The 26,721-nt window shown below is 38.1% G+C and overlaps 1 protein-coding gene across 3 annotated transcripts in view; it reads left to right on the forward strand.

Moving 5' to 3' along the window:
- Positions 1–26,721, forward strand: part of ADGRV1 (adhesion G protein-coupled receptor V1) — a 287,686-nt gene that overhangs the window by 171,278 nt on the left and 89,687 nt on the right. For all 3 annotated transcript variants that reach the window (XR_014319280.1, XM_082782584.1, XM_082782585.1), the window contains exon 84: positions 26,469–26,585. Coding sequence is in view for 2 of the 3 variants with exons in the window: in XM_082782584.1 (XP_082638710.1) it covers positions 26,469–26,585 (117 nt within the window). In the remaining variant the exon portion in view is untranslated. The remainder of the gene's footprint in view (positions 1–26,468; positions 26,586–26,721) is intronic.

Consider the following 26,721-nt stretch of genomic DNA (forward strand, 5'->3'; position numbering starts at 1 on the left):
TTGGTAAACCTATAGAGAATCAAAAGGACTATAAACAGTGAAACTGATATTTACAGCAGTGAAATAATAGAGATTTAAAGTCCAACGAGGATACAGTATATGTTTTCTCAGAAGAAAATGTGCTCCTGAGTCAACCTGCTGGAGAAAGAGCGGAATTACTGAAAGGTGCAGAGCACTAGGAGGCAGCACTTAGCGTCTTTGGCTTCATAATAGAGGACATAACTGGATAATAAAACAGTTCTGCTTTGACACCCTGAATTTTGCTCCTGAACCCTCAATCAGAAATACAATAAGCACCTGCTCGCTTCTTTGTATCTCTCCTTGAGTTGTGGCTTGATCAGAATCTGGCAGCGCAACGGGATTCACGTGGGTGAACAGCCATTCGGGCACAATCAGAAACGTGATGCAAGCTCTGTGTGTCCCCTTGAATCACCATTTTGCAGGAAAACATCAGCTTAGCTTAATTTCTCCAGAAGATTTTTTCACAGCAGTTCACAGCAGGGCTCTTCAGAAGAAATTTAGGTAAGCATTTTCTCACTGGCAAGTGATATTTTACAATAAATAAATAAATATAAATAATATGGGTGGAACTGAAACATTTTGTTTTATTGATCCAGACCATCCACTGAAAATCTAGAGTTGTCAAACTTCATAGAAAATATCCATATGGAAAGATCACCTATTGTGCTTAGATCATGTACAAAAAGGTCACATACACTGTGCTTTGTTAAGGTACTTTCTTTTCTCATGACAGCAAAGCAAAGATTTAAAAACATTCAGAAACCTTTCTCTACAGAGTTGTGGAGGGCTAAACAGTAATGAAGCAAGACATCAATGCTTGTGCCTTCCAGATGATTGCTATTGCTCAGCAAGATGGAGTCCAAAAGGTGGGGGCACCCATTTTTTGGCTTTAGCCACCAAAATGTGTTCTTTCGCTGTCTCCTCTGAGAGCCTTTTCTCGTGTGACCATTCCTTCTGCTGCCACTGTCAATCCCTACTCTAATGCATATCTTGCAACTTCAGCGTGAACTGAGACTGCTGTAATGAGTAGTTTCAGAAGCGTACCAGGAAGGCTTGGGAATGAACCAAAGTTCATTCACCACATCTTCCACAAGTAAAGCTTCCAAAAGTAGCCCCTGCTGCAATTTAACTTTACTGTTTTGTAGTGGTCATGACTCATGACTTTAATATGTTGTTTTTGTTTGTTTGTTTGTTTGTTTTTTGTAGATATTGTTGCTTCAGCATAGACTTTTTGCAGTGATGTCTAGCAGACTGTAGTAAAGAGACAAAACTCTTCTGGTTTAGAAAAAAAAAAAAAAAGAAAAAAGAAAAAAAGATGATGTGTGTTGACATAAAACATTTCAGCCAGTTGGGACTCTTTTCAGTGAAATAATATGATAAAACCAAGCTTGGCAGATGAAAACCTCACAGCATGTAAGAGCCTTGATTGTCTTCTGATTGCTATGGTAAGATAAACAGAAGGGAAAACACCACTAGGAAACGCTATGCTATGTCTTTTTATAGGCTGATGTTTCAGATGGTGTCAGTAGGGCTGTCAGTTGTAAGCTTCTGGCACAGGGTGTAAGATTCCAGAAAAAGAATATATATATATATATATATTTTTTTTTTCCACAGAATCAGATTTAATGTTTAAACACAAACAGTGTGGATGTAGCTCAGTGAACTTCAACACATCAAGGACAGTGTTCTCAAATAAAGTGACCTGCAAAGGTGACAGAGTTCAGTTCTGGTCTTGTAGACCTTTGAAGCTAGTTTGTTTAAATTGGGGCAAGCTTATGTACATGAAATAGAACTGTCTATTTTGGCTTTGGAGTCTGGATTGCTGTTTAACCACCATTCATAATTGCGGTATTACTTATTAATCTTTGTAGCCTTAGGTCAGTAGAGCTTTGAAAAGCAGCTGTGTGGCTCAAGCATGACAAGTTGTCTCCTATTCTTTCAAGTGACAGATGGTTTTAAATATAATCACAGCAACAACATGTAGTACTTCAGTGTCATTTTCTCATAGTCCATCACAAAGTACTTTATATAAAAAAATATATATTTATATATTTGAAATCTGTATGCTAAAGAGGGAGGAAGTGAGGGACATGAGAGGCAGCGAAAAATTGTTCTTACTTTTCTGCGAGTCCTTAAATTGGGGTAGGGCAGATTAGGTTCAATCCCAATCTAGTGCTCTGTGTACTCTGCTGTGAAAAATATCACCCCACAATCATATTCTCTATAAAAAAATCTATTTTTTTTTCTACAAATTTGATAATCCAATTTTATCTTTCAGATACTAACCAAAGTTAAGATCCTATGCTATGTTCTGAGTTGCTTATTTATTTATTTATTTATTTATTTTTCCCCAGAATTTTAGTCCTCTAACCATTATGATTAGTTGAAAAAAAAGCATTCCACTCTGAGAAGGATTTTTCAACCTTAAGCTTTAGGGTCTCCCTATTGACTGCAGCTCGAATTCTTTGATCGCTTTTCTTTTAACTTTTCTGATAAAAAACAATTCCTCTGCCAGAGAGTAAAGCTGGAATTCGAAGGGTTATTTGGAAGGTATGTGAGCAAGCAGTCTTCCTCTTGTGTGTTTTCAAAATGATGGTATAAATTCATTGTTCTTAGGTTGAGATGCTCATGTTTAAACAAAGCTCCTTAAATAACAGTAGCCACTTGAAAATATAATATAGTTAAATATATACATATATATTACTGTTTTTCTCAAAGCAGTTTATTTTGTAGTGTTTAAAAGTCTGTCTTCCTGATTTTCTTGTGTAGTTTCCTAAATCTTTCCACAGTAGATAGGATGCTACATTCTTAATACAGTGCAGCCACTTTGTAATTTTCCATTTGCTACTTGGAAGTTTAGGTGAGATTTGAAATTTATCACTTATGCAGTTCCCCCTCATAATGTGGTTTACCTGTTACTGATTGACCAGAGTAAGTATAAAGTTCTTAAACTATTGATGATGCCTTTCTATAAATTAACAATGCCATTAACCTGCACTCAAACAATGAATTATTTTTTCCTGAAAAATCTCTCCCTTGAGAAAGGGGTTGAAACCATAGAGTCATAAATGTTCTTCCTACAGTATCCCTTGCAGTGCTAAAAACATGCCACTCTTATATATAAATATCTCCTTTTATTTCAAGGTCTAAATTTACAAAGGAGTGGAGTGAGTAACTGAACACCTCAGGGAGCTATAAACTATTAAACTGAAGCCAGAGGCTTCAATCCTTTTTCCGCAGGAAAGAGGACTTTTCAATTTTTGTTAGCAGCTGGAACAGAAGCACACAAGGACAGTTCCAGTGGTTCCAGTGGTAGGCTTCCCATTATACCTAGAAGGAAAGGGGGGCAACTGAAGGAGGAGGAAATGATTTTTAAAGAGCGTTATTTTGTGTTCACACACTGAATTCTGAAAGTATTTTTTCTTGTTTTTATTTTATATGTGCTAGAATTAAAAAAGAAATCCTTAGAAACACAGAATTCAGTGAATTTACGTGTCTGTAAAACCTAACCACATTTTCAAGTTCAGTTATGAGGATTTGAGGCAGCTCGTGCCTCCAAGCAAATTAAATACCAATATGGATATGTGTAGAAGTGTATGAAAATCCACTCTTCAGATTACTCTGAGAATTTCTTCATATGAACTCCACACATAATCATAAGAAACTCCAAATGTTTACGTAAGCCTGGATTTGGGAGAAGCTTTTCCACTTTTCCCTTCTAAATAATAATAATAATAATAATAATAATAATAATAATAATAATAATAATAATAATAATAATAATAATAATAAATTCAGTAGGATGAGTGGAGAGACAAAATGAAGTTTTGTTGACATTTACTATATTTAAGTCTTATTTGCAGGCCAGACAGTACCACGGTGGTCAGAACCGAGTAGGGTTGGTGGCTGTCACATCAATTCTTTAGAGACTGGTGACTACTCACCTGAAATAGAAAGCACCAGTGTGTGTTGGGGTGACGAATGCTCAGTGCTCACCTTAACTTTTGTGAAAGAAAGGGATCCTGTGGGTTATATTTTGTAGATCTATATGAAAAAAAGCCATATTCTAAGTTGTAGTGTGTTTACAAATGTATCATACTTTCCAGCAAACCTTTGTTGAGTGTCAGGGGTGTCATGCATTGCTAAATTTGTAAGTGGGGTGCACTCCTGTAGTGCACCCAACAGTGACACCATTTGCTGCTATCGTTTCACTCCTGTTTTGATACCTGCATTCAGAGCACATTTGGAAAACATGCTCTGTGCTCGAAGGGAGAGAGGTTTTGTTTCAGTGTAATCCTTACGTTTTCTGGTAGAAAAAAAGCTAGGGTTGTGTGCCATCTCTGTGTTGTATTTGTAGGAGGGATTACTCTGAAAGGCACACTTACTTGGCCTTTTGTGGCTGTGTTACACTAGAGGTGGGTATATGCTACCCATGTAAGATAATTGCCTGCACTAGTATGTCTGTAGTCTCATTTCTCATATATTCTACTGTGAGGATATTTTTCTGGCACTGTCTTTTTATTTTATTTATTTTTATTTATTTATTTATTTTTAAGCAAAGTTCATTTCAGTTTCAAATATGGGAAAAATGGAAGACAGTGCAGTGGAACACACACTTCTGCTGCTGCTTATATACTGAATATGCTTGAGTTTATACCTATAAACTGTACTCTTGTACTTATTTGTATACAAATAAATTTCTGTCTGCTGCTGACAGCTAGAGCAGTTTTCTACCCACAGCACCACTTGCTGAGACCCAGCGCCCAGTCTTTTACAAAATGTTGTCCCCTATCAGGCAGTGACCTTGTCACTTCGACCTTCCACTTGCAAATGGTACCGAAGTCTTTGCAAATTGCTCTTTGTAACCGCTTCTTGCTTATATTCACAAAGGTAATGGAAATTCACATTTGAAAGGAAAGAAAAGAAAATTCCCTGTTAAGAGTATGTAAGTTATTTGTACAGCAGTGTTTGTGACAGATTTATTACAGTGTCTGAAAACCGACAAACTGGTCTGCAGCTCTGAATCCATTCTCTGCGTTCAGTAGCGGTGTTTTTCTAAGTCATTCTGCCGCACGGTTCTACCAAAGTGCAGAAATGTACGGGGAATTAAACCTTATCACTCAACTAATAATTGATATTATTTTTTAGTGGGGGGAAAAAGGTCTTTTAACTAAGCTTCAACATAGTTTTGAGCCCCTGTCACATTGCAAAATGCTCTCGTAGTGGATAGTTAGTTTAACAATAAAATCCGTTCTGGGTTAAATTAGACTTTAAGAGCTACTCTAACAACTCTGAAATATTAACTCCTTATTGCCTGGTATTGCTTCTGAGTTTCGTCATAGTTTTTAAGGTCTAGGCAACCTTTATTATGTGCTTTCCCAAAACTTGAATAATATGAATTATATCTGTTCTCTGCATCATTTGAAGTTGCTTCTGGCTTTTTTCTCTGTAGTCCCTTCCTGTTTTTTCCAGCTGGTGGTTTCATTCTGCTCTGTATCTTGCTTCATTCCATTTGCTTCTATTCCTTTAAAATATTTTTTAATAAAGTATCTTCAACATTAGGCTAGATACAAGGAGTAGAAAAACTCACAGTCAGGGAAGACTGTGGGAAAAAGGAGAGAAAAGGGGAAGCCAAAGAATATTCATTTTCATGTCAGTTTCCGCAGTGACTCATGCCCCACCAATTTGACTGAATTCCTTTGTTTAGGGTCAGTTCAGGCCTGGAGGAAAGAGATTTTAGAAGAATAAAAGAAATGGAAACCTGTTTAATTGTTCTTGAGGCAGAAAATACGAGATTGCACTTTGCAGCAATGACCTGATGCTAGTGCATGCTGAAAATAGGCTCTTCTCCAAGTTTTCTGGCTTGCTAGGCTATCTGGAGATACCAAGCCATAATTGGTTATATCAGCCCTGTGCAAAGAACATAAGCTTCCTCCACTTCCAAGGCCTTTTAAACAGCCTCAACTTCCAAGGCCTTCCTTTGAAGGCCTAGGAAGAGCTGCCCTTCAAGTGAACAGGTAGGTCTCAGAGATCTTCTCGTCCTGAAGGGTATAAACAACAACTTTTCCTCTTCAAATGTGCTCTGATTCAGGCTTTCTAAAAAGGCTGCTTTGTAGATTCTTAATATTTTTTCTGATCCTCTGCAACTTTATTTCACCTTAACCTGTTTCTCAGGGCCTCTTCCTCTCTCCCACCTCCAGTGCCAGCCCTCTCTTCCTGCAACATTCATTAAGGACAGAAAGCAAACAGAAGGATTGGTTTTATTCTGTGACTGTGTTCTGCCTTGTTTAAATGTTATGAAAGTAGCCACTTGGAAGGAAGGTAGATATTTGCAAAACTGGTTCCCAAGATGAAGAAGTTGTATGAGACTGAAGATAATATAATGAAAGTTTGCAAATCACTTGAACAGAGATAGAGATTAATGTAGTAAAATCATTATAAACAAAAATCAATAGTCAGTAAAAAAAAAAATGAACACTGGGCAGGTTCCTAAATAGTTATTAAAAAGATGCTAATTTCCATGTCCATTTTAACATATGACTATTGAACTGCTTACTTCTCCCGGAAATAAAGTGTATTGTTCTATCAAATTAACAGAGTATGCTACCACAGGTAGCAAACAGTTGTGTACTCCTTGCTCAGCTGCTAATAATCTTTTCAGCATTATCTTTTGTTTTCACATATATTATCAGAATATTACGGATGAGATTGCCTTCCTTTTTTTTTTTTTTTTTTTTTTTTTTTTTTTTTTTATTTAAACATTAATTCCAAGGAATTTTGAATTGGAGTATTCTACTTTGTGGTGAAAGCAAATGTTCTTTAATTCAGCTTTGAAGAGATTTCATGCCAGGTAGGGATTTTGAGAGCAGAACAATGCTGTTTTCCCATGGACTTGGTTGAAGGGGAATGAGTTGATATGTCTGGTAAAAAGATAAATTTATGACCTTTGCCAAAATCTCTGTTGACACCCATCTTTTCTGAAAAATAGAAAGAGAACCAAAGCTAGAAAAATAGCCAAAGTAACCCTTGATTTGAAGAACAGATCACTTTACACATGTGCAGTCCATAAAGAGTCCTTCTTAATCCTGGAAAAGACCTCACTATAGGAATTCTAATTATGATAGGTACAGCTGCACGCAAAAATGTAGTAAATTAAATGAATTTTTGCATTTGGGGCAAAATGCTTGATGGCTATCTCTTTGCAGATCTGTTTAATTTAGGCAGTGACAAAACCACTAGAACACACATGATGATGGGGGATTTCCACTTAATTAGATGACTTTCACTTTCACAATGAAAACAGATATGCCCACTGAGAGGCAGTCTTTACACACACTCCAGTCTGAATGCTCAGAAGACTGATGTTTCTTCAAATTCATTCTTTTTGTTGTTGTTGTTATTTTTGTTGCTATTCTGTGTGGACTTTCTTAGCAATTAATTTACCTGAGTAGAGAATGAAGGGGATTCCTATGTCTCATTCCTTAATGCTTTGAATTAATGCTCTGTCTTGAGCAGTCATATCAATAGCTGCAAGATGTTACAGATATCAGAAAAAAATAACTATTAAGTAAACAAGTACAAGACTGTGAACAGAAAATATTAATGGAATTTCGGGTTCACTTTTTTGTGTAAATTCTAATTTTTGTAACCTTAGGGTTTTACATATGCACTTAAATGCAGTAAGACAGAGGAAACTAATCCCATTATTAAGTTATGCTTTGTAATAAGAACAGATTGAAATGACATCATTTGGATTACAAAATGGGGCTTAAGTTTTTCAGTTAAACTCAAAACTACTTCTGAATAAGATTCTCAGCTTGGCTGATGACCGTGTTCAAATCAGGGTAGCAGAGAAGAACCTGCAGTTAGGGTGCTGCATCTGTATGAAAGGTCAAGCCTGGCATAGAGAGTACACCTCTTTTTGTATCAATTTCCCTCCTATATTTTCATGCTGTGTACTTGCAGCCAATCAAATAAAAAGTACAGATATTCACATTCAAGAGGATATGATAAATTGCAGTATGATTCATGGAATAATATCACTGCAGCTTCAGTTTGCTCATAGAAAAAATTGTGGGACGAGATAATGTCTTTTATTACACCAGCTAGCACAGCTAGAGAAACTAGACAAGTCTTGTAATATGCAAACATTTTTGTGAAGAAGAACTGAAGAAAGTGCTTCTGTCTCTCAACTTCTGCATTTTTTTTGTCTAATCGGATGGTTTGCAAAAAGTTACTACCTCACTGAATGGCCTTGCTTCACTGTAAGCTTTGTCAGTTGCTTGTGACCCAAAGGGGACATCACAGCAGCCTGATATTGTTGAAAAAAAAATAGGAGAACCCTACCTGTTTGCATAATACTTTTCCCCAAACTCCCATCCTAGTGGTTGTGTAATGCAAAAGATGAAGCATATGCACCTGATCTTTTCCAGTGACATATTATTCATCAGACCTGAGAGAGCAAGGATATGCCTTTGTCGTCCTTCCATGGCAGAAATAAGAATAGACTTGAGAACATGGTTCAATCTGGATTCAGGCCAGATCTGAGCAAACATTGCTTAGTTGCAGTTAGAGTTGCTTTGTTTTCAAATTAATGTGGGACCCAGCCTCTCAGAAAGAATTACTTTCTCAAGTGCTAGCCCAACTGCATGGTTTTTGATCTGGTGCTAGCTCACTGTCAGCTGGACCTGAAGCATAAGGCAGATGAAATCACATCTGTGTGCAAGCTATAAAACAAACAAAAGTTGGTCTTATGTAACAAGGGCAGTTGCCAGGCACAGCAGGTCTGCCCTCACTGTGCAAAGGGGCCTGTGGACAGCTCAGGTATTTGATAGCATAACTTTTCAAAGTGGGTAGGTGAATGGGGACATGAAGAGGGAGAAGAGTGCATAAGGACCTGCACAGACATGGGTAACTCAGGAAATATTTTTTTTTTTTCTTTGACATGACAAAATCAGTTTTGTTTTGCTATTTAGAAGGCAGCACAAGCAAACTCATTCATAAATGCAGTATGGAAGTGGTATGGAGTCATTGTCAGCTTGGAGTTCAGAAGTTATTTCAATGACAGTAATTGACTATGTGAACATACTAAGAAGAAAGAGGAAAAACAGGCCAAATACGTGGCAGTGAGGTCATTTCAGTGAATAAATTAAGGTTCATAAGCTACTTTATGCACTTTTGACCTTTCAGTGTTGATTAATTTTACACGTGGGAGGGGTCTGAGGAGTGTATTTGCTATTATTAGTATGATTGAGTATAGGAAGTGTTTGAAGCACTTGCTCACAGCAAAACATCCATGTTTCTGTAGGAACAGGCAAAATGTTGAGACTAAATACAGAAACAATCTCTAAAAGGTGATTGGTTTAAGATGTGTGACTGCTAATACAAACATTCTTTGTGTTTGGTTTGTGTTGCAATGAAAGATAAGGACATACTCCTAAAAAAAAAAAAAAGAGAGAGACTACAGAAAAAGTGCTTTTGTTCACTCTTTTAAGTAAATGTAGTGATTAATTGCTTTAGAAGTATCAGTTAAGTCAAGAGGGTGTTTGCCTTCTTGTATATGTGCCCAGACACAATACCATTCTGTTTGGCTTTTTTTTTTTTTTTTTTTTTTTTTTTTTGCATGCATATTTGATTTAAGTGTATGTTCCTCAAAGCTGTTTTTTCAGAACTGTTTTCTGTCTTGGCTTTTTTTTGCCTGCAAAATTACCATACATCTGTGAGAAATATTCATTGTTTTGGGCCTGCAGAACGTAAACAGCTCTCAGTTTTACAGTGACAGAGCTGCAGAGGAACTGCAGTCACCTCAGGGAAGAAATGTAAACTGGGCTAAGCATCTATCTGCTCACAAACAGCTCTTTTTAAAGAGCTTAGATCTTAAGTTGTTTGACTCTGGTCCCATCAAGAGGAAATTGGTCTCTGTGCTGTGAGTGACAGGAACATATTCAGTGTTTAAAACATTCCCAGAAGAAAAAAAAAAAGAAAAAAAAAAAAAAAAAAAAGCCAAGGATACTTATTCCTCTGACTCTGAATTTTTTCAGAAGAGAATCCTTCATTGCACTACATTATACAGTATATGTCCTGTGAAGTCCTATCAGACTGTCCATTCTTGCTATTTGTTTTCTGTCAACCGTTGGTATATAGAATTTTCTAGATGTCAGTTTTAAAACCATGGAATAAAACCAACCAAACAACCAAAAAAACATGCTTAATAGGGTCATAAACTTTCCTTACTGTTTTGGAAGATACTGTACAAGACACTTTCGAGCCTAAAAATTCCCTGTTGTTTTAACCACCTTTGAAATGCTTTGTTGCCTAAAAGCAATTTTTGTGCGAGGAGGTTCATTTGGAAATTTATTTGAAATGTTTCCAATTGCTTTTTCTGTTTTTCATTTGACACAAGGAAGCTGAAGATGCTTCTAAATTGCTGCCCGATCACAAATAGGCTTTGTTCCTCTTACGAGGTGGGTTCGGCGGATCACGTAACTGGAAATAATAAATGCAGTTGCAATGAATAAAACAGGTGCATACGGGTTATTATTATATTAGTGCTTCTCCACTGCTGGGGCCCAAAGGGTTTATAAGCAAAGGTGAGGTGCTGGTGATGGCACCACAGCAGGCCGCCATTTCTCTCAGCCACCCCAGGCCCTGCGCGGGGCCTGCCATGCGGCCCACAGTAAGCTGAAGATGTGACAAGACCAGAACTCCACTACTTCAAATATATATATATATATATATATATATATATATATTCATATATATATATTCACATTATAACATAACTACTATGTTTCAGGGAGCTGTTTAAAGAAGTTTGGGCTCAAATCCTGCTGGATGTTAACACAAATTTGTTTTCCCTAAAGCTGTCCTGACTGCCCCATGCAGCCTCTCTCATGTGCAGCGTCCCATAACTGCAGGCTTGTTACCAATAGCCAGTGGTCATAAAAGACTCTTGAAGCTGCTCATGTCTGATGCAAACAATGATCTCTCCCTAGGAGTTCTTATTTGTCCAGCCAGTTGGATTGGGACTGCAAGGAAGCCTGCATGGGTCCATTTTTACCTGTGTCTTAGCGTGGTTCTTTGCAATACATGGGTTGTGTAATTTGGAAATGGCTTATTACAGAAGCATAGTCTGAATTTTCATTTTAAAGCACATTCCTACAAGTTAAAGATGTAGAAATAGACCCAAATCACACTGTCAGCTTTACTCTGAGAGAAGAGGTTTTTCTTCCTCATTCTGGTGAGATCGTGAATGTTCCCTGGTAGTTATCAACTGCCTTGCTCACAGCAGTGTAAGGCTTTGCGAAGTTCATTCTGAAGCAGTTCTGGCTCCTTTTTCGAATTACTTTTTCCGAGAAATTTGCTAGTACAGAGTTGATCTGGACTTGTTAGTTTGTCCCATACCTCCTTGTGACCCAAGCACTGGAAGACTTTCTTGCTTTTGTCAAATATACTTTAATCCCAACTTTCTGGGCTGAAGACTGAAGATTTCCTTTAGTGCAGCATCTGTTCTGCATGTTCCGTGCTAGATTTAGGCTGAACCCTAGTTTGGGCTCTTAGAGTTCTCCCAGGATTTCCTGTTCATGTCTTGTAGCTAATGTAAGCTCCCTTTTTTAACTGGTCACTTCTACCCAGAAAGTCATCAATTATTTTAGTTTCCCTAGCAGGGCTGTAATACCCTTGTTCCACATCCACACACCTAACGCAGACAGTCTGGGAATAAACCTACTGGTGTGCCCTTAACTCCGGTGTGGGACATGTCCTGAATCACTGCTTCTCCATCCCAGCCGCCATCAGAGCTAGGAAACAGCATTTCAACTCAAGTGAAGCTTATAAAATCTGGTCTTACATATCATCTTCAGAGAAAAGATGCAGATGCAGAAATGTGTTATTGACTTGTCCCATCTTAGTTACAATTTTCAATAGACAAGTCAGTCTTCTGCCTCTGTACTCTCCCTGTCTGTCCCAGGATGTCAGATGGCCTCCTCTGAGAATAACTAAACTTTTCTGATGGAATCAGGAGTCTATGTGTTGTTTCTTGGCCTTATGTCCTACTGTACATGCAAATGCAAGCTGGTTTATAGATCCCCTACAAAATGAGTTTCTAGTATGTAAATTTGTGTTCTTGTTTGAGTAAAATAGAACAGGCTTATCTGGATATTGTGTTAGTTTTCCATAGAAGCCCAAGGGATGCAGTTAAGTGCTTTTGAACCAAGGGATTCCATATAAAGCAAGATACAGAAAGGCAAGCCTGTGACCCCACAGCTTCTCTCAAGTCATAAGGCAATCCCGTGACCATTATTCACATCCAAAGCTATTGAATATTAGAAATGTTGGAAAGAATTAGCTAGAAAAGTATTTATAAATGAGATAATCCAAGGACACTAGTATGCCTTTCTTCTTGCAGCTTTTAGAAGTTATTATAACTTGTTTTACTTCCTGTAGCTTAAAACATTTACAGTGCTTAAAATTCAGGTGCACCTAGCTATGATGAGTACAAATCACTGGCTATTGGCTGCTTTGGGTGTGACAGATAAAATACTTTTTAAACTCTAATTCCTACACACAGTTTGGGGATTTGTTAGAACAAGAAAGTTTATGCAAGATCTCAAGTCTTGTGAAACAAAAATATTCATACTGCAGGCTTTGTCCCACCTTTTACATAAACTACATAAACTTAACAAACTGATCCTGATGTTCCATGAATGTCCATTAGAAATTTGAAGCTAGTAAGTATAGTAAATGAAAACATGATCAAAAGTGTGGAATATGTTTAAGTGCTTCATTCTTAGCACCCCCCCCAGTACTAGCTTACCAAACTAATGTTTCAAATTGAAAGGAATTAAGACAGAAACATTGAAAAAGCAGACTTGATGACAGCATAGAACTGTATGTTCAAATTTATTTAGTATTTGACAGGAGATCTTGACCATGAAACAGGAATGAGACCATATGAACCTATATAGCCCAGCCTGGTGCACAGCTGTCTAATTTCCTAGGTAGTATTTAGTTATTTTTTTAATAAAAAAATCTATGTGAATATTACTGTCTTAATATAAATCTCATTAAAAATACATGAGAGGTCATTTAAAAGAATTAAATTTGATACACTTTGTATTTTGAGAAATTTTACTATGTCTGGCTTTTAACTGCTATCTGCAAGTCCACTTTAGGCAAGGAAGTTACTGTGTAGTCTGCATACTCATTGTACTGATATCTACATAGATTGCATACCTTGACATATGGTCCCCTTCTGTTTGCAATACAGATGAAGATGGATTAGGATTAACATACATTCTACAAAGCTAACCCAGTGAGAAACTGTTAAAGAAGCTGTTCTATTCTCCAGTACTCACCAGAAATTCTAGTCACTAAATATCAAGCAAAGTAAGCATTAGAGTAATTGTTCTGACTAGTTTCCTGTGCAGATGCTTTTCTCCAGAATAAACTACAGTTTATTTTAGAAATCATGTTTACATAAAGAATAATTTATTTTATTTTATTTTATTTTATTTTATTTTATTTTATTTTATTTTATTTTATTTTATTTTATTTTATTTTATTTTATTTTATTTTATTTTATTTTATTTTATTTTATTTAAGGAATGAGTAACTTTTGTTTTCATGAAGAAACACAGAACACAGATTCTAGCTAGATGAGGAAGTTTCTGTGTTTGAGTTTGAAAAAAGTTAAGTCTGTACTCCCGAACAAAGTCCAGCACCAGGCACCAGGCGACACAACTTCCAAATTCTATAAATACTTGAACCACACTCTGGAACATATTTTTACAGTATTCTCTCAGTACAAGAAATTGTACTTGATACCTAATCTATGTTATTGCTTTAAGGTTAGGCACAATTCTAGGATCCTTATCTTTTTGGCATACTTAATGCATTTTTCTTGTTTGTCTGTTTTTAATCTAAGCCATTGCTTAGAGCACTAGTGACCCAGTTCCTTCCCTGGCTTGTTTACAGTTGAGGTGAATCTGTACAAAACAGATAAACTATGAGTACTAAGAGATTATTGAATACGATTTAATACTCTGTGTCGGCTGGCACGCTTGTGATGGTATTACTATAGGCAACTGAAAAATCCTATCTTCAAATGAAATTATCTTAAATCTTTACTGCTTCTTATAGCTTATGCTATTTGTGAATTCAGATTGATCTTTGTAGGCTCAAAATCCAATCTGTCCTTTAACACAGGATTCTATTCTAAAATCCAAAGTTTTTTTTTTTTTTTTTTTTTTTTTTTTTTTTTTTTTAAGGGGGGGGGATGGGGGAAGGGAAGCTGCTTTCTGCTTGTTAATTGTGAAGTCTTTGCACAGAGAAAGCAGACAGTTAGAGATATGTGTATCACAATAGATAACATCAGTCACTGAGATAATCATACTCTAGGCCATTTTTGGGCATTTGGAAGAAATGTGGATCAAATGTTTCTATAAATATGTAAATAATGCCAGCATTTCTTTAATATCATGGATTACAAATAATAGTAGATCAAGGAAGTTTACTTCTTAGCCTTTGTTGAAGAATGCTTGGTTTGTTCTAAGTAAACTTCGCTATGTGTGAAAAATGTCCGACAAAAGTTGAACTCTTCCAATTAAATATTCTCTCATATCATACCAGGCTTCTTAGAATAGTCTTTCCAATGAATAAATGAAGACAGATCCCAGTCTTGTGAAGATCTTGAATTCTATATCTAAAACTTTTTTTTTCTTTATCTTAATACTATAGAGAGTACGTGCTCTACCAACAGAAGTACTGATGAAAAGCATAGCCATTTACCACCATCAGCCTTCTTCCAGAGGTTACATTTTTAGCATACCTGCTTTTGAGCTGCTTACACAGCTACTAATTCTGTAAACATATCTCAGATTACCTTTAGCAGTTTAACTAGAAGGTCTTTGCTTAACCTAGGTCAAGTTAACTGAAGAAGAAAGGAGAAATCCCTCAAGTTGATCTCCAACCCATACAAGGAGACGATTTTGTAGGTGGAGGTTGGCTGCTGAAGCATAGTGAAACCAGAATACACTGTGTCTGTAATTCCATCTTAGTTATTTCTTTTTAAAGAAGATGGGTAAACATTTATCCTTTACAGTTGGCTAATCATATAGAGAAGCATGGGAGATCTTTGCTACCCCACATAAAATATTAACCAGGGGCCTACCCAGACTGTACCCTGACCCCAATTTTTGAAGATGCCCTACATTGTATTGCCATTACTTCAAAGGGAAATCTCCTGTAGGCATGCAGGCCAAAATAGAATCACGGTTTACTCCAGCCATGGTCAAGACTATAGGGAGTGACTCTAGAGAAGAAAAATGAAAATGAGAAAGGCAACTGTGTGTATAGAGCATCAAGAGTTAATAACTGCTTTTCCCTTGCAGTTATTTACCTAACATCACAAATTGCTGACCCTGGATAGATACCTAAATTCAGCTGAGAGCTAATAAATGCTCCTGCTGTCTTGCACTTATTTCAGGAGACTGACATCTGAACTTCAGGAAAAACTGTATCCAGAAATGGAGGAAGTGAAAAGTCATATTAGCAACAGCTTTAGCCTACATACTTTCTAAGTGTAAATATATCTCACTTGAGAAGCTTCTAGAACAAATCAATCTGTTATGGCAGGTCTGCTTGGGGTCTAATCTGAGTTTCTAGATAGAAAACAGTAGGAGGCAGATCCTACCATAGTAAATGCTCAGTGATCAGAAAAGTGCCCTGTAATGAAGGCTGGAAAAGACTGCAGATACATTTCCTGTGGTTGCAAAAAGAAGCTTTCCCAGCTTCTGTTTGCATCATTTAGGCAGAAGTGTTGTGTTGCTGAGGACCTTGCAGTGGGATTCATGGGTCTGGCTTGTGTTCTGTAACAAGTGACAAAGCAATTTGCATCTTTGGACCAGGTCCAATACAAACTATAGGCAATTATGCCAGATACATTGTTCTGAATCTGTATATAAAAACTAAAGTGGTGACAGCCTGCTAAGAGCCTGCTATTCCTTATTTTTCTTTATTAAAAATAAAATCAAGTATAACTTCTCATGTATTGCTCAATGCATCCTCTGTAAGGGACACAGCTGGAACAGAGGAGAAACTGTGCTACATCTGACCACACAGTCTGGTATTTTCAGAGGATGTGAGCTACTCCAGCCCTTTCCTAAGGCTTCCAGCTGCCACTGCACAGCCAGCTACGGGCTGATGTGCTCTCGATCATGGTGCCTCGCCCACTCCTCTTCTCCATCCTACACCCTCAGACTGCTGGCTGCCTTGTCTGGGGAAGCAAAAAAGTCCTGAGCCTGAAAATGGGAAGTGGGAATGGCAGAGAGTGAACCCAGCATGAAACCAACTGGCATCCTGCTTGGCTGGGGGAAGGGACTGAGTAACATATGGTTGCCGATGGCTAATCACTGCTTAAAATGGTTGCCAGTTCTGCTGCTGCTTAATAAAGTGTAAACATCTTTATACAAAAGCATCATGGGTCACTGTGTTGTAAATATGCCATCAGTATTTCTAGCAATTTTATTTTAGTTAGCTCGTTAGCTTTTCTTACTTTAAGGTGCCAGTTTGCAATGATATATAATAAGTATGCTGTAGGCAAATAATTCATAAAAACAAAATGTCTCTAAAACATACAATGCAAACTACCCAATAAGACTTCAGAGTTGCTGTTCATAAGGCACTTACATATTAAAATAGATCTTCATTATCATAACTGAAGGCAAAAGAAATAAAGCTAAACATATATTTTTCTGGGGGCAGTTGCAAAGCACCACCACCTGAATTCTGGTGGTTTCTGAAACCATTTCATGACCACTGAAGTCATGTAGCGCATGTATAAATCCACATGGGAACTTAAGTCTTTATTTGTGCTTCAATACAGAACAAAGATGAGATGAAAAGTTAGTTTTTGAACATTTCTTTTGACCTAGTTAAATGCTGTGTTTTGAATCTTCTAAATTATATAACCTTTCTTTCTCTGTGCTCTAAAACATGCTGCGTGTTGTATTGTTACTTTTTCCAGGAAGTCTGACTTAGAATTGTTGCTTGTGTCCATAAATCTCCAGAATTTTTGATACATCCTTTGTTGGTATTTTTGTCCCAGCATTTAATATCAGAACACAAAACACAGAGAGAACACTTGGCTCACATCGGTTCTGTCCTGACCTACCAAGCAGTAACAAAAAGTATGATTCATACACACTATTATTAAGCAGTGTCCCTGTGTCCTGGAGGGTACCCCAGGATTTTTACCCATATAAAGTAAATTCAAAGCAGAAGAGAGCAGTTCGGTGAGCACATGGGAGTTTTTATGTGCTTATTTTCCTACATTGTTGTTCATCGCAATTAAGTCCAACAAACCACAGTAAATTCAGCCTGTGATAGTCTTCCTCTTACGAGATTCTGTTGGCATAAGGACAGATAGCATGTGTCTGGGCTCTTTGTTTTCTTTTCTTCTTTAGTAGAAATGCATATAAGCAAGTTGTACAAGGAAGGAGATAATCTTTTCCTTTCTGGAACAGATAAATTAATTTTGGATTAGAAAAGAATGAAATTAATTAAGCAAATATTTTTTACTTAGTGTGAGAGATGAAACGGCCACTGTCAGGATCCATTTCTGTAAGACCTACAGGAAGACATTTATGTCTCGAAGAAGGCAATGTGTAAAGCTCTGCAAATTCTTACTGTGAGGCAGGAATTTGCAGAAATTACAAAAAATGCAGCATGAGTATACTGACATGCTCTTCATTTGTCAGCTCGGTGTGTGGGTTTCTCCTGGTGGGAAAGGATATTTTTCTCAGGAAGTCTGAGTAGAAATGTAGAAGGCAGGGGTGCTTCCTGCTTGGATGGGAAAATGAAACCAGCAGATGCATAAGGATGGGTTCTGGCGTGCTCCTCCAGAACCCACCCTGTGCTGTTCTGCTGCTCAAAGCTCTTTTCACCTGCTTGGGTTACCCATCTCCACGGTTTTTGCTCTCTTTTTGTTCTCCCTCTTTTTCCCCAAAACAGCCTGCTTCCTCAGCTCTTCTTCCAATGCAAGGGAAAGATTGTTACTCTCAGACCTGTTCTTGTATGAAAATACTTGTTGCAATTCTTAAAATTACAACAGGTTTTGATTACACTTCACTGCTCTATTATTTTACTTCTACCCTTTATTCACTGCTTAGGGGATTTATCTGAACATTTACAATACCAATGCTGAAAGCATCAGTTTTCTAGTATTTGTGAAGGAGCTGTGTAGCTAATATCACATCAGATATACCTTGACCATTGTAAGATATTTCTTTGTCAGTGCTTCTTCAATTGTAGGCTAAAATATCTGCACAGAATCTTAAGATGGACTGGTTCAAGTCATGAGGAACATGGTTAATTTATTATGGGTTTCAACAGAAATTGTTCCTGTCCTCCTTATTGGGCGTTTCATTCTCTGACCAGGAATAGATGATACAATATAATTAGCCATAAAAAAACAAAGAGAAATAATCACTTAAATATAAAAAACAAAGTAATCTTCTTTCATCAAAGTATTCCAAATGCAGTAAATGTACCACATTTCTGTGGAAAGGTCCTGGAGGGATGGCACCCTGTTAACCATTGTAATGCAGAAACAAGTTCAGAACAATTGGTGGAAGGTGCAGTGCAGGCTGAAGTGCAGAAGAGGAAATACTGACACTTTGGATGTCTATGTGGAGTTATCACTCTTAAAATTCTAAACACAGAGAAATACTTGTTTGGTAGAGCTGATGAAAATCTGCATTGCCCAGTTACCAAGGGTACCATTGCAAATTTGTATAGTTCAATGCTACTTGAAGAACCACATTTGTGCTGTTGCCTGCACTCAGAAGGAGAAATGCTAAAAGTAGTAATCAGCAATACATTAATATTTAAGTTTCTTCAAAGGCACTCACAACTCTGTGCACAGGTAAATTTTCCCATGTAAAGTCTCGATTTGATCATACAGTGACCAAATATTATATTTTGCTGTAAATTATGTGAGCTTTGTACATACTGTAATTGTCCAAAAACAGGCACAATCCATTCTAGTCTGACGTACACAGTTTAAGGTTATTACTTTTATGGTTCAAAGTAAAGATAAGTTTTTTTTCCACCCATCAAATGCTTTATTCTCATTTTAAAGTCTATCATATGGTAGCACATCCATACTTACCATAGCAAGCCGTAATTACTGCTATTTTGTACTCAATTTCTGTATTCTTTCTTCTTATTTAAGTTTGAGCCAACCTACTTCTCATTCGACTATTGTTTGGCTGATTGGCATGGTCAATGCCAATTCTACCTTCATGTCTTTCCTTTTTTTCTTGTATACAACATTTGAAAGGCAGCTCTCACTTAGGCTTTCTCTGTAACTTTCTGTAACAAACAAAATCTAGCTCTGATAATTCTGAATTCATATTTTAATAAATTCTTTTAGCAATAGAAATAGCTGATTGATTTCCCCCCATCACCTGTAGTTGGCGTAAGTGAATATGCCATATACATGTGGTTAGTCACATTATATGACAATAGTGTAGTCTTGTGTGGAATTTTTGGTATTTTTTCTAGTTATATAAATGAAGATAAAATGTGAAATTTCTGGTAAAAAAAAAAAAAAGTGCCATAAGGCAGGAAATATATCAATTATGACTCCAAACTAACAAAGTGAAAATCTTCAGAATTTCAGAGAAGATAGCGAGTGACTCTGAAGATTACCACTGGAATAAAGGCAAGATAGAGGATAGAGTGAATAGTTTGGTGTGAAGGCTGCAGCTGCTGAGGCATGAGGCATATCCCGAAGGATAAGTGCATTCATGTGCTGGAACAGAAGCATCCCTGTTCCTGACTCCGAAAATGCTGGTAGTAGACCTTGCAGGTCTAGTAGCATGCATTTTTCACAAGTCCTTCAATTCAGAGTGCTACTCCGTGACTGAAAAATAATAGATAAAAAGGGAGAAGTAATCTTGACGACTGCAGGACCAGTAATTCAGCTTCAGAAAAAATATGACAGGAAAAAAAAAAAAAAAAAAAGTATTGAAAGGCATAGAGATAAATAAAGGGTATAATAAGACCTCCCCTGTGTTTCAACTTACATCAGGCCAGAGTACTCTGATGTTTTTCTTTGATGAGATAAATACATGTCACATAATTAGTAAAATAATAATAGAAGAGGATTAGTCCAGTGTGGGAAGGGACAGAGTAATGGGAAGAAGACAGCTGTGAGAGAGCAGTGAATGATGAAAAGCATTTCATAGGTACGAAGGGACCAGTCCATGGAACAGAAAACAACGTGCCTGGGCAAAATGCACTGACGGCATAGAGATGCACTGACACTACAAAGTGGTGTTGGGTAGTGTTGAGAAAGATGTGAGCAGCTTTGAAGGCTGAATCATGAAATACAGTGCTATTTGCTAGACCAAAGGGAAAAGTTGTAACTTGCAGACTAATAGCAAAACATTTCTGCCTGGCAAGAGGTAGTCATTGAAATGAGAAGAAAAGCTGGGTGTAGCAGATGATCATGAGGTAACGGTATTGCTGTATAGCAGAAGCACGTTCAGGGAAGACAGGAAGTTAGGAAAATTGCTGGATGAGAATCCTGTGAGGACTCTGCAACTCTTCTTCATCCCAGTCTGAGTGAGTGAGTGCTCTCACGACAGAAGCAAAGCAAGATCGGTGTATAAACGGAGAACAAAACCGGTATGCACACTGCAAAGACTTCAGCACAAGAGCTGCTTTCCCTGCATTCATGGCAGTGCAAACCCCAGGGAAAAGGAAATGCTTTCTAACACAGGAGAGGCTTCCAGCAGAACAGACAGATAGAAGCTGACCACAAACAAGTGCAAGCTGGAAACTGGAAGGCTCATAACTAAGGAGTTAAGTAGTAAGATGGTTCAAAAATACCCTTCTCCATACACAAATGTTCAGTTTTGTAAACAGTCTGGTTTTTATTCATTTTTAATTTGATGCTGGGGACTTAGGTTGAATGTTCAGGTTTTAATTTCCTTGCATATAATTGCTAGGTAATTATCTTACAAAGGAATTGCAGTATCCTTTGGTTAATTTACTGAGTAAATGACTGTCAGATAGGAACCTTGTCAAAGATCTTTTTGCTTTTTAACAGATGTGTATTATTGTTTTTTTTTGTTTGTTTGTTTGCTTTTTACTTTTCTTTTTTTTTTTTTTTTTTCATTTTCTGGTGAAGAATCTTCTGAGTGGTACACTATCACTTTGATTTTGAGTGTGGCACAGAAATACCACGTACAAATTAACAAAATGAGCAACCTCCTATGCGAGTGACTTAAGTCAGTTATTATCCTTAGTTAAATCAGTTTGTGGGCAAGACTGACGAGTAGCAGGCAGAAACATTATGTGTATAATCTCTGCATAGAACCAAATGGCAGGTTACAAAGATTATTTGCATAGGGACATTTGCAATCATATGGTCTCTATAAACAGAGCTCTGAACAATTGGTACCAAGAGGAACACTCCCAATATTTATTTTTTTTAATGTTGCAAGAGGGAACAACTTATTCCAATATGGGGTACATCTTTCCCTTATTAAGTCAGAGGTTCATCAGTACAAAAGATTGCCCATTGCAGTTAAAACTCAGTGAAGTACAGAAGGCATGACACAGTAAGCAGTAAGGAACAATTATTTGGAAAGTTGTTTTTTTTTTTTTTTATGTCTCCCTAAACACCCCAGGGATTACAGGAGAGAGGCCTGTTTAGTGGCCTGCACTCATGGTGTTTCTGGTAAGTCGCAGTGCGTTGCATTTTAAGCTGTGAGTCACAATGCAGCCAGTGTTTGTCAGAACAGCACAGTTCAAGTACAGCCTCTCGTACCAACATTTCAAAATACGACTTGCCACTTGTGCTATAATCCAAGACTTAGTAGAGCACTTGTATGTTCTGCCCAAGATGCAAGATAAGGATCATATGAGAATAATAGATATTTCTTTGCCTCCTCTACTTTTTTTTTTTCCTTCTTTTGTCTAGACACTCTAATGATATTAATTACAATGATTTCTTAGATGAGTGATTACTTCAGCTTCAATGCTGTTTTATCTCACCAACATTGGTCAGAATCCATGAGAGGAACACAAGCTTAGCAAAACTTTGGCCTCTTAGCCTTGTTTTGTTAGAAAACTCTTGGCAGAGCAAGGTACCTCTTTTTTATTATTATTTTAATATACAAAAATATACAAAAATAATTTTTATTGAAACACAGGAAAAAGCTAGCAGTGACACTTTCTTTGCAGATGCAAAACTCTTGCAAGCCAACATTCAGCCGAGAAGGTGCCAAAAACATATTCCCAGGACTTCTCCTTTCATCCCTCCTTTTTCTCTGTCTCCAGCGTGACAATCTGCCCTTGACATATACACAAACCTTTTGAGAACAAAGGGTGGCAGAGCCCCTCCACCTGCATGCTGTATTTATCTTGTTGTGAGTACAAGCATTTGGAAAAAGCACTGTTGGTGCGGTTTGAGCGAGCTGGTGCTGCACAGTTGTTTACACAAACATTTCTTGTGTTTATCCTCAGTGGAAGGCAGATATTGCACACCAGTTTCAGTTGTGTTTAACCCACTCCAGACAATGACATTTGTTTCAGCAGTGTCAGCACTTGGCAAACTGCAGTCTGTATTAGGCTGTGTATTAACCTCTTAATAACCAAGTGGTTGTGTTACTATGGCCAGGCTTCAGTTCCCAGCAGAACCCTCATTAACTCCACACAGAATACTAAAAGTGCATTTGTGTTCTTTAGATAATGAAATCCGTCTTGTAATAGCTTTTAGCCCAGTTGTTGCCTAGTTGCTCATTCATATTCTTTCATCTCATTCTTAGATAACATTGTCTGCATGACAGATACCTATTTGCTGCAGTGTTTGTCAATAAACAGGGCCTGCCTTTATAAAGATATTTTTATAGAAAAGACACTGGGTGTGAGTGCATTTCTGTTACAAATACGATGCCCAGGTATATACCAACTCATCTGGTATAATTGAACCTCCTTCTCCACACATCTCCTAAAACATTTTCACTAACTCTGGTTTAAAGCAGCCAGCACAGTCTACAAATTGTATTACCAACAAGTTAATGGGCTGTTGCTCAAAATAGTATTCTGTGTAATGGAAAGGAAAACTTGATGCTATTTGCTACTTGAAGGGGAAGGTCTCCTCACAGAAAATGACATAGGGAAAGCAGAGACGTTTAATGCTTTCTTCACCTCTATCTTCAACACTGATGATGGGCTTCAGGAACCAGGATGCCTTGAGCTGGAGGGCCATGATGGTGGGAATGACAAACTCCCAACTGACCCTGAACGTGTGCAGAATTTGCTGCTCCACCTGGATCCATACAAGTCCATGGGTCTGGATGTGATCCATCCCAGGGTGCTCAGAGAGCTGGCTGATGTCATCGCAGGACCTCTCTCAATTATTTTTCAATGACCTTGGGAATCCAGAGAGGTCCCAGTAGACTGGAAGCTGGCAAATGTTGTGCCAGTTTTCACGAAGGACAAGAAAGAAGACCCTAGCAATTACAGGCCTGTCAGTCCCATGTCAGTGCCTGGTAAAATTATGGAGAAGATGATTCTTGAAGTTATTGAAGTGCACCTGGGGGACAATGAGGTCATTGGTCCCAGCCAACATGGGTTCATGAGGGGTAGGTCCTGCCTGACAAACTTGATTTCCCTTTATAATAAGATCACCCATCTAGTCGATCAAGGGAAACCAGCTGATGTGATCTTTTTGGACTTCAGCAAGGCTTTTGACACGGTTTCCCATAGGATCCTACTAGACAAAATGTCCAGCATACAACTTAACAAAAATATCATATGGTGGGTGAGCAATTGACTGACGGGCAGGGCTCAAAGGGTTGTGGTAAATTGGGCCACATCTGGCTGGCGGATGGTCACTAGTGGGGTCCCTCAAGGCTCCATTTTAGTGCCAGTCCTCTTCAATGTCTTTATAAATGAGTTGGATGTAGGACTAGAAGGTGTTTTGAGCAAATTTGCTGATGACACCAAACTTGGAAGAGTTGTAGACTTGGATGAGAGTGGAAAGGCCTTGTGGAGAGATCTGCACAGATTGGAGAGCTGGGCAATCACCAACCACATGAAGTTTAACAAAGACAAGTGCCGTGGAGAGCTGGGACGGGGCAACCCTGGCTATACGTACAGACTGGGCAATGAGACGCTGGAGAGCAGCCCCACAGAGAGGGATCTGGGGGTTGTGGTTGATAGCAAGCTGAGTCTGAGCCAGCAGTGTGCCCTGGCAGCCAGGAGGGCCAACTGCATCCTGGGGTGCATCAAGCACGGCATCGCTAGTAGGTCAAGGGAGGTGATTGTCCTGCTCTACTCTGTGCTGGTGCGGCCTCACCTTGAGTACTGTGTGCAGTTCTGGGCACCACAGCACAAAAAGGACGTGAAACTACTGGAGAGTGTCCAGAGGAGGGTGACAAAGATGGTGAAGGGCCTAGAGGGGAAGACATATGAGGAGCGGCTGAGGGCACTGGGCCTGTTCAGCCTGGAGAAGAGGAGGCTGAGGGGGGACCTCATCGCGGTCTACAACTTCCTCGCGAGGGGGAGTGGAGAGGCAGGTGACCTATTCTCTGTAAACACCAGTGACAGGACCCATAGGAATGGTGTTAAGCTGAGGCAGGGGAAGTTTAGGCTGGGCATCAGGAAGAGGTTCTTCACCGAGAGGGTGGTCACACACTGGAACAGGCTCTCCAGGGACGTAATCACTGCACCAAGCCTGTCTGAATTTAAGAAGTGTTTGGACTGTGCACTTAGTCACATGGTCTAAACTTTTAGGTAGACCTGTGCGGTGCCAGGAGTTGGACTTGATGATCCTTATGGGTCCCTTCATACTCAGGATATTCTATGATTCTAAGATTCTATGAAAAATCATCAGTTACTGCAGGCATTCAGTAGGTAAACAAAGCTTTTCTTTATGTGAACACTGTAATTCTTTAATGAGGCCTGCTTGTAGAATTGTTTCCTCCTTAAATAAATTCACAGAAGACAAAGCTGAAACTTTCTAAGATGTGTTTTAATTTTAAGTTTTATATTGGTATTGTTCAGTAGCGTTCAGTGCAGCCAGCGTCAGTGGTGGAATACCTTTATACCTTAGACAAGGCTGCTTACTCCACAGACATGTTGCCCCTTGATATTTGGCATGTTTGTGGAAAATAATTTATAGCTTTCTGGTGAGTGTGAAATCCTGGCCAGGTTCATACTCACTTTTACCCACTGTTACCATGTTATGTGATGGGGTATAATGTTGCAGCTACATGTCTGACAGTGTGGAAGGCAGTTAATGCCTTCTGAGTTTGCTTGGTTTTTGTTTTTGTTTGTTTGTTTGGTTGTTTTGTTTTGTTCTTGTGTGTGTGTTGTTGTTTGTTTGCTTGGGGTTTTTGAAAGCTGACAGAGCTTACAGTAGTTTTGTATGTGATAATTCTGGAGTTATACATAACAGGGTGGTGAGATATGCAATGTTATAGAAACTTCCAGGCACTGGTGTGTTGCTTTTTCTGGGCCACCTGGAAATGAGCATTATCTGAAATTTACAGCTTGGATAGATCTTACACATTCTAGAGTCAGACTCTGGAAAACTGTGGGCCTGCTTGTTCTCTCACGGTGGTGCAAAGTAAGAACAATCAGATTTGTATGTGTGTGAATCAGAGGAGATATAATGATCAGAAAAATCACAGAATCACAGAATTTTCTAGGTTGGAAGAGACCTCAAGGTCATCGAGTCCAACCTCTAACTTAACGCTAACAGTCCCCACTAAACCATTTCCCTAAGCTCTACATCTAAACGTCTTTTAAAGACCTCCAGGGATGGTGACTCCACCACTTCCCTGGGCAGCCTGTTCCAGTGCCTCACAACCCTTTCAGTGAAGAAGTTCTTCCAGATGAAGTCTAAACAGCAGTGAAAGTTTGTAAACAATATATTTGCACAACTACAATTTTCAGGGGAAAAAAAAATATATACTTGCAAAACACAACAAATTTATGATATCAGTACATTATTTTTCATACCATTCAATAAAATTTCTGTCCTTACTGAAATCAGAAGATCTCTCCTTTTTTAATGGAGGAAAATCTCCAACCTCGGTTCAAAATCTGGTGTCCAGTGTTGCATAGTAAATAGTCTGGGTAACATTAAACAAAAAAATTAAATCTCTCCGTAGTCTTTTCAGATATGGATGTAACGGATATGTGTTTTCTGCAAGAAGCGTAAAACTGGTCTTGTGGCTGACACTGCTAAAGGGTCATTTCTTTTGGATGAATATTAAATTTATTTTTCCAAGGTTCTGCTCAGCCTCTGGAACGGTAATTTAGTGTATATTTTACTTTCAAACTGAAGATAATGTCATCTTTTCCCTCATCATTATTATTAAAATAATCTTGTTTGGTTTCAATAAGTGTTTATTTTTCCCTTATAGATTTCATTCCTGGCCTCTGCTTACCTCAGTCAACATCTCTCAGAGGAAAGTTGCTCTGCCCTTGCATCTGTTACGCATTACCTTTACCTCTGCCAGTTCAGCTGGATGCTTATTCAGGTTAGTCTCATAATCCTCTTTCACCCCCCTCCCCAAAACCTCTTTAAAAGTAACCGATACTTAAACTGTGATTCTATTATTTCTTACTATCCATATGTATTTGCAATTCAATGCTACTGGGGAGGCAAAGTATTAT

Source organism: Aythya marila (assembly GCF_965140915.1).
Source record: "Aythya marila genome assembly, chromosome: Z".
NCBI lineage: Eukaryota > Metazoa > Chordata > Aves > Anseriformes > Anatidae > Aythya > Aythya marila.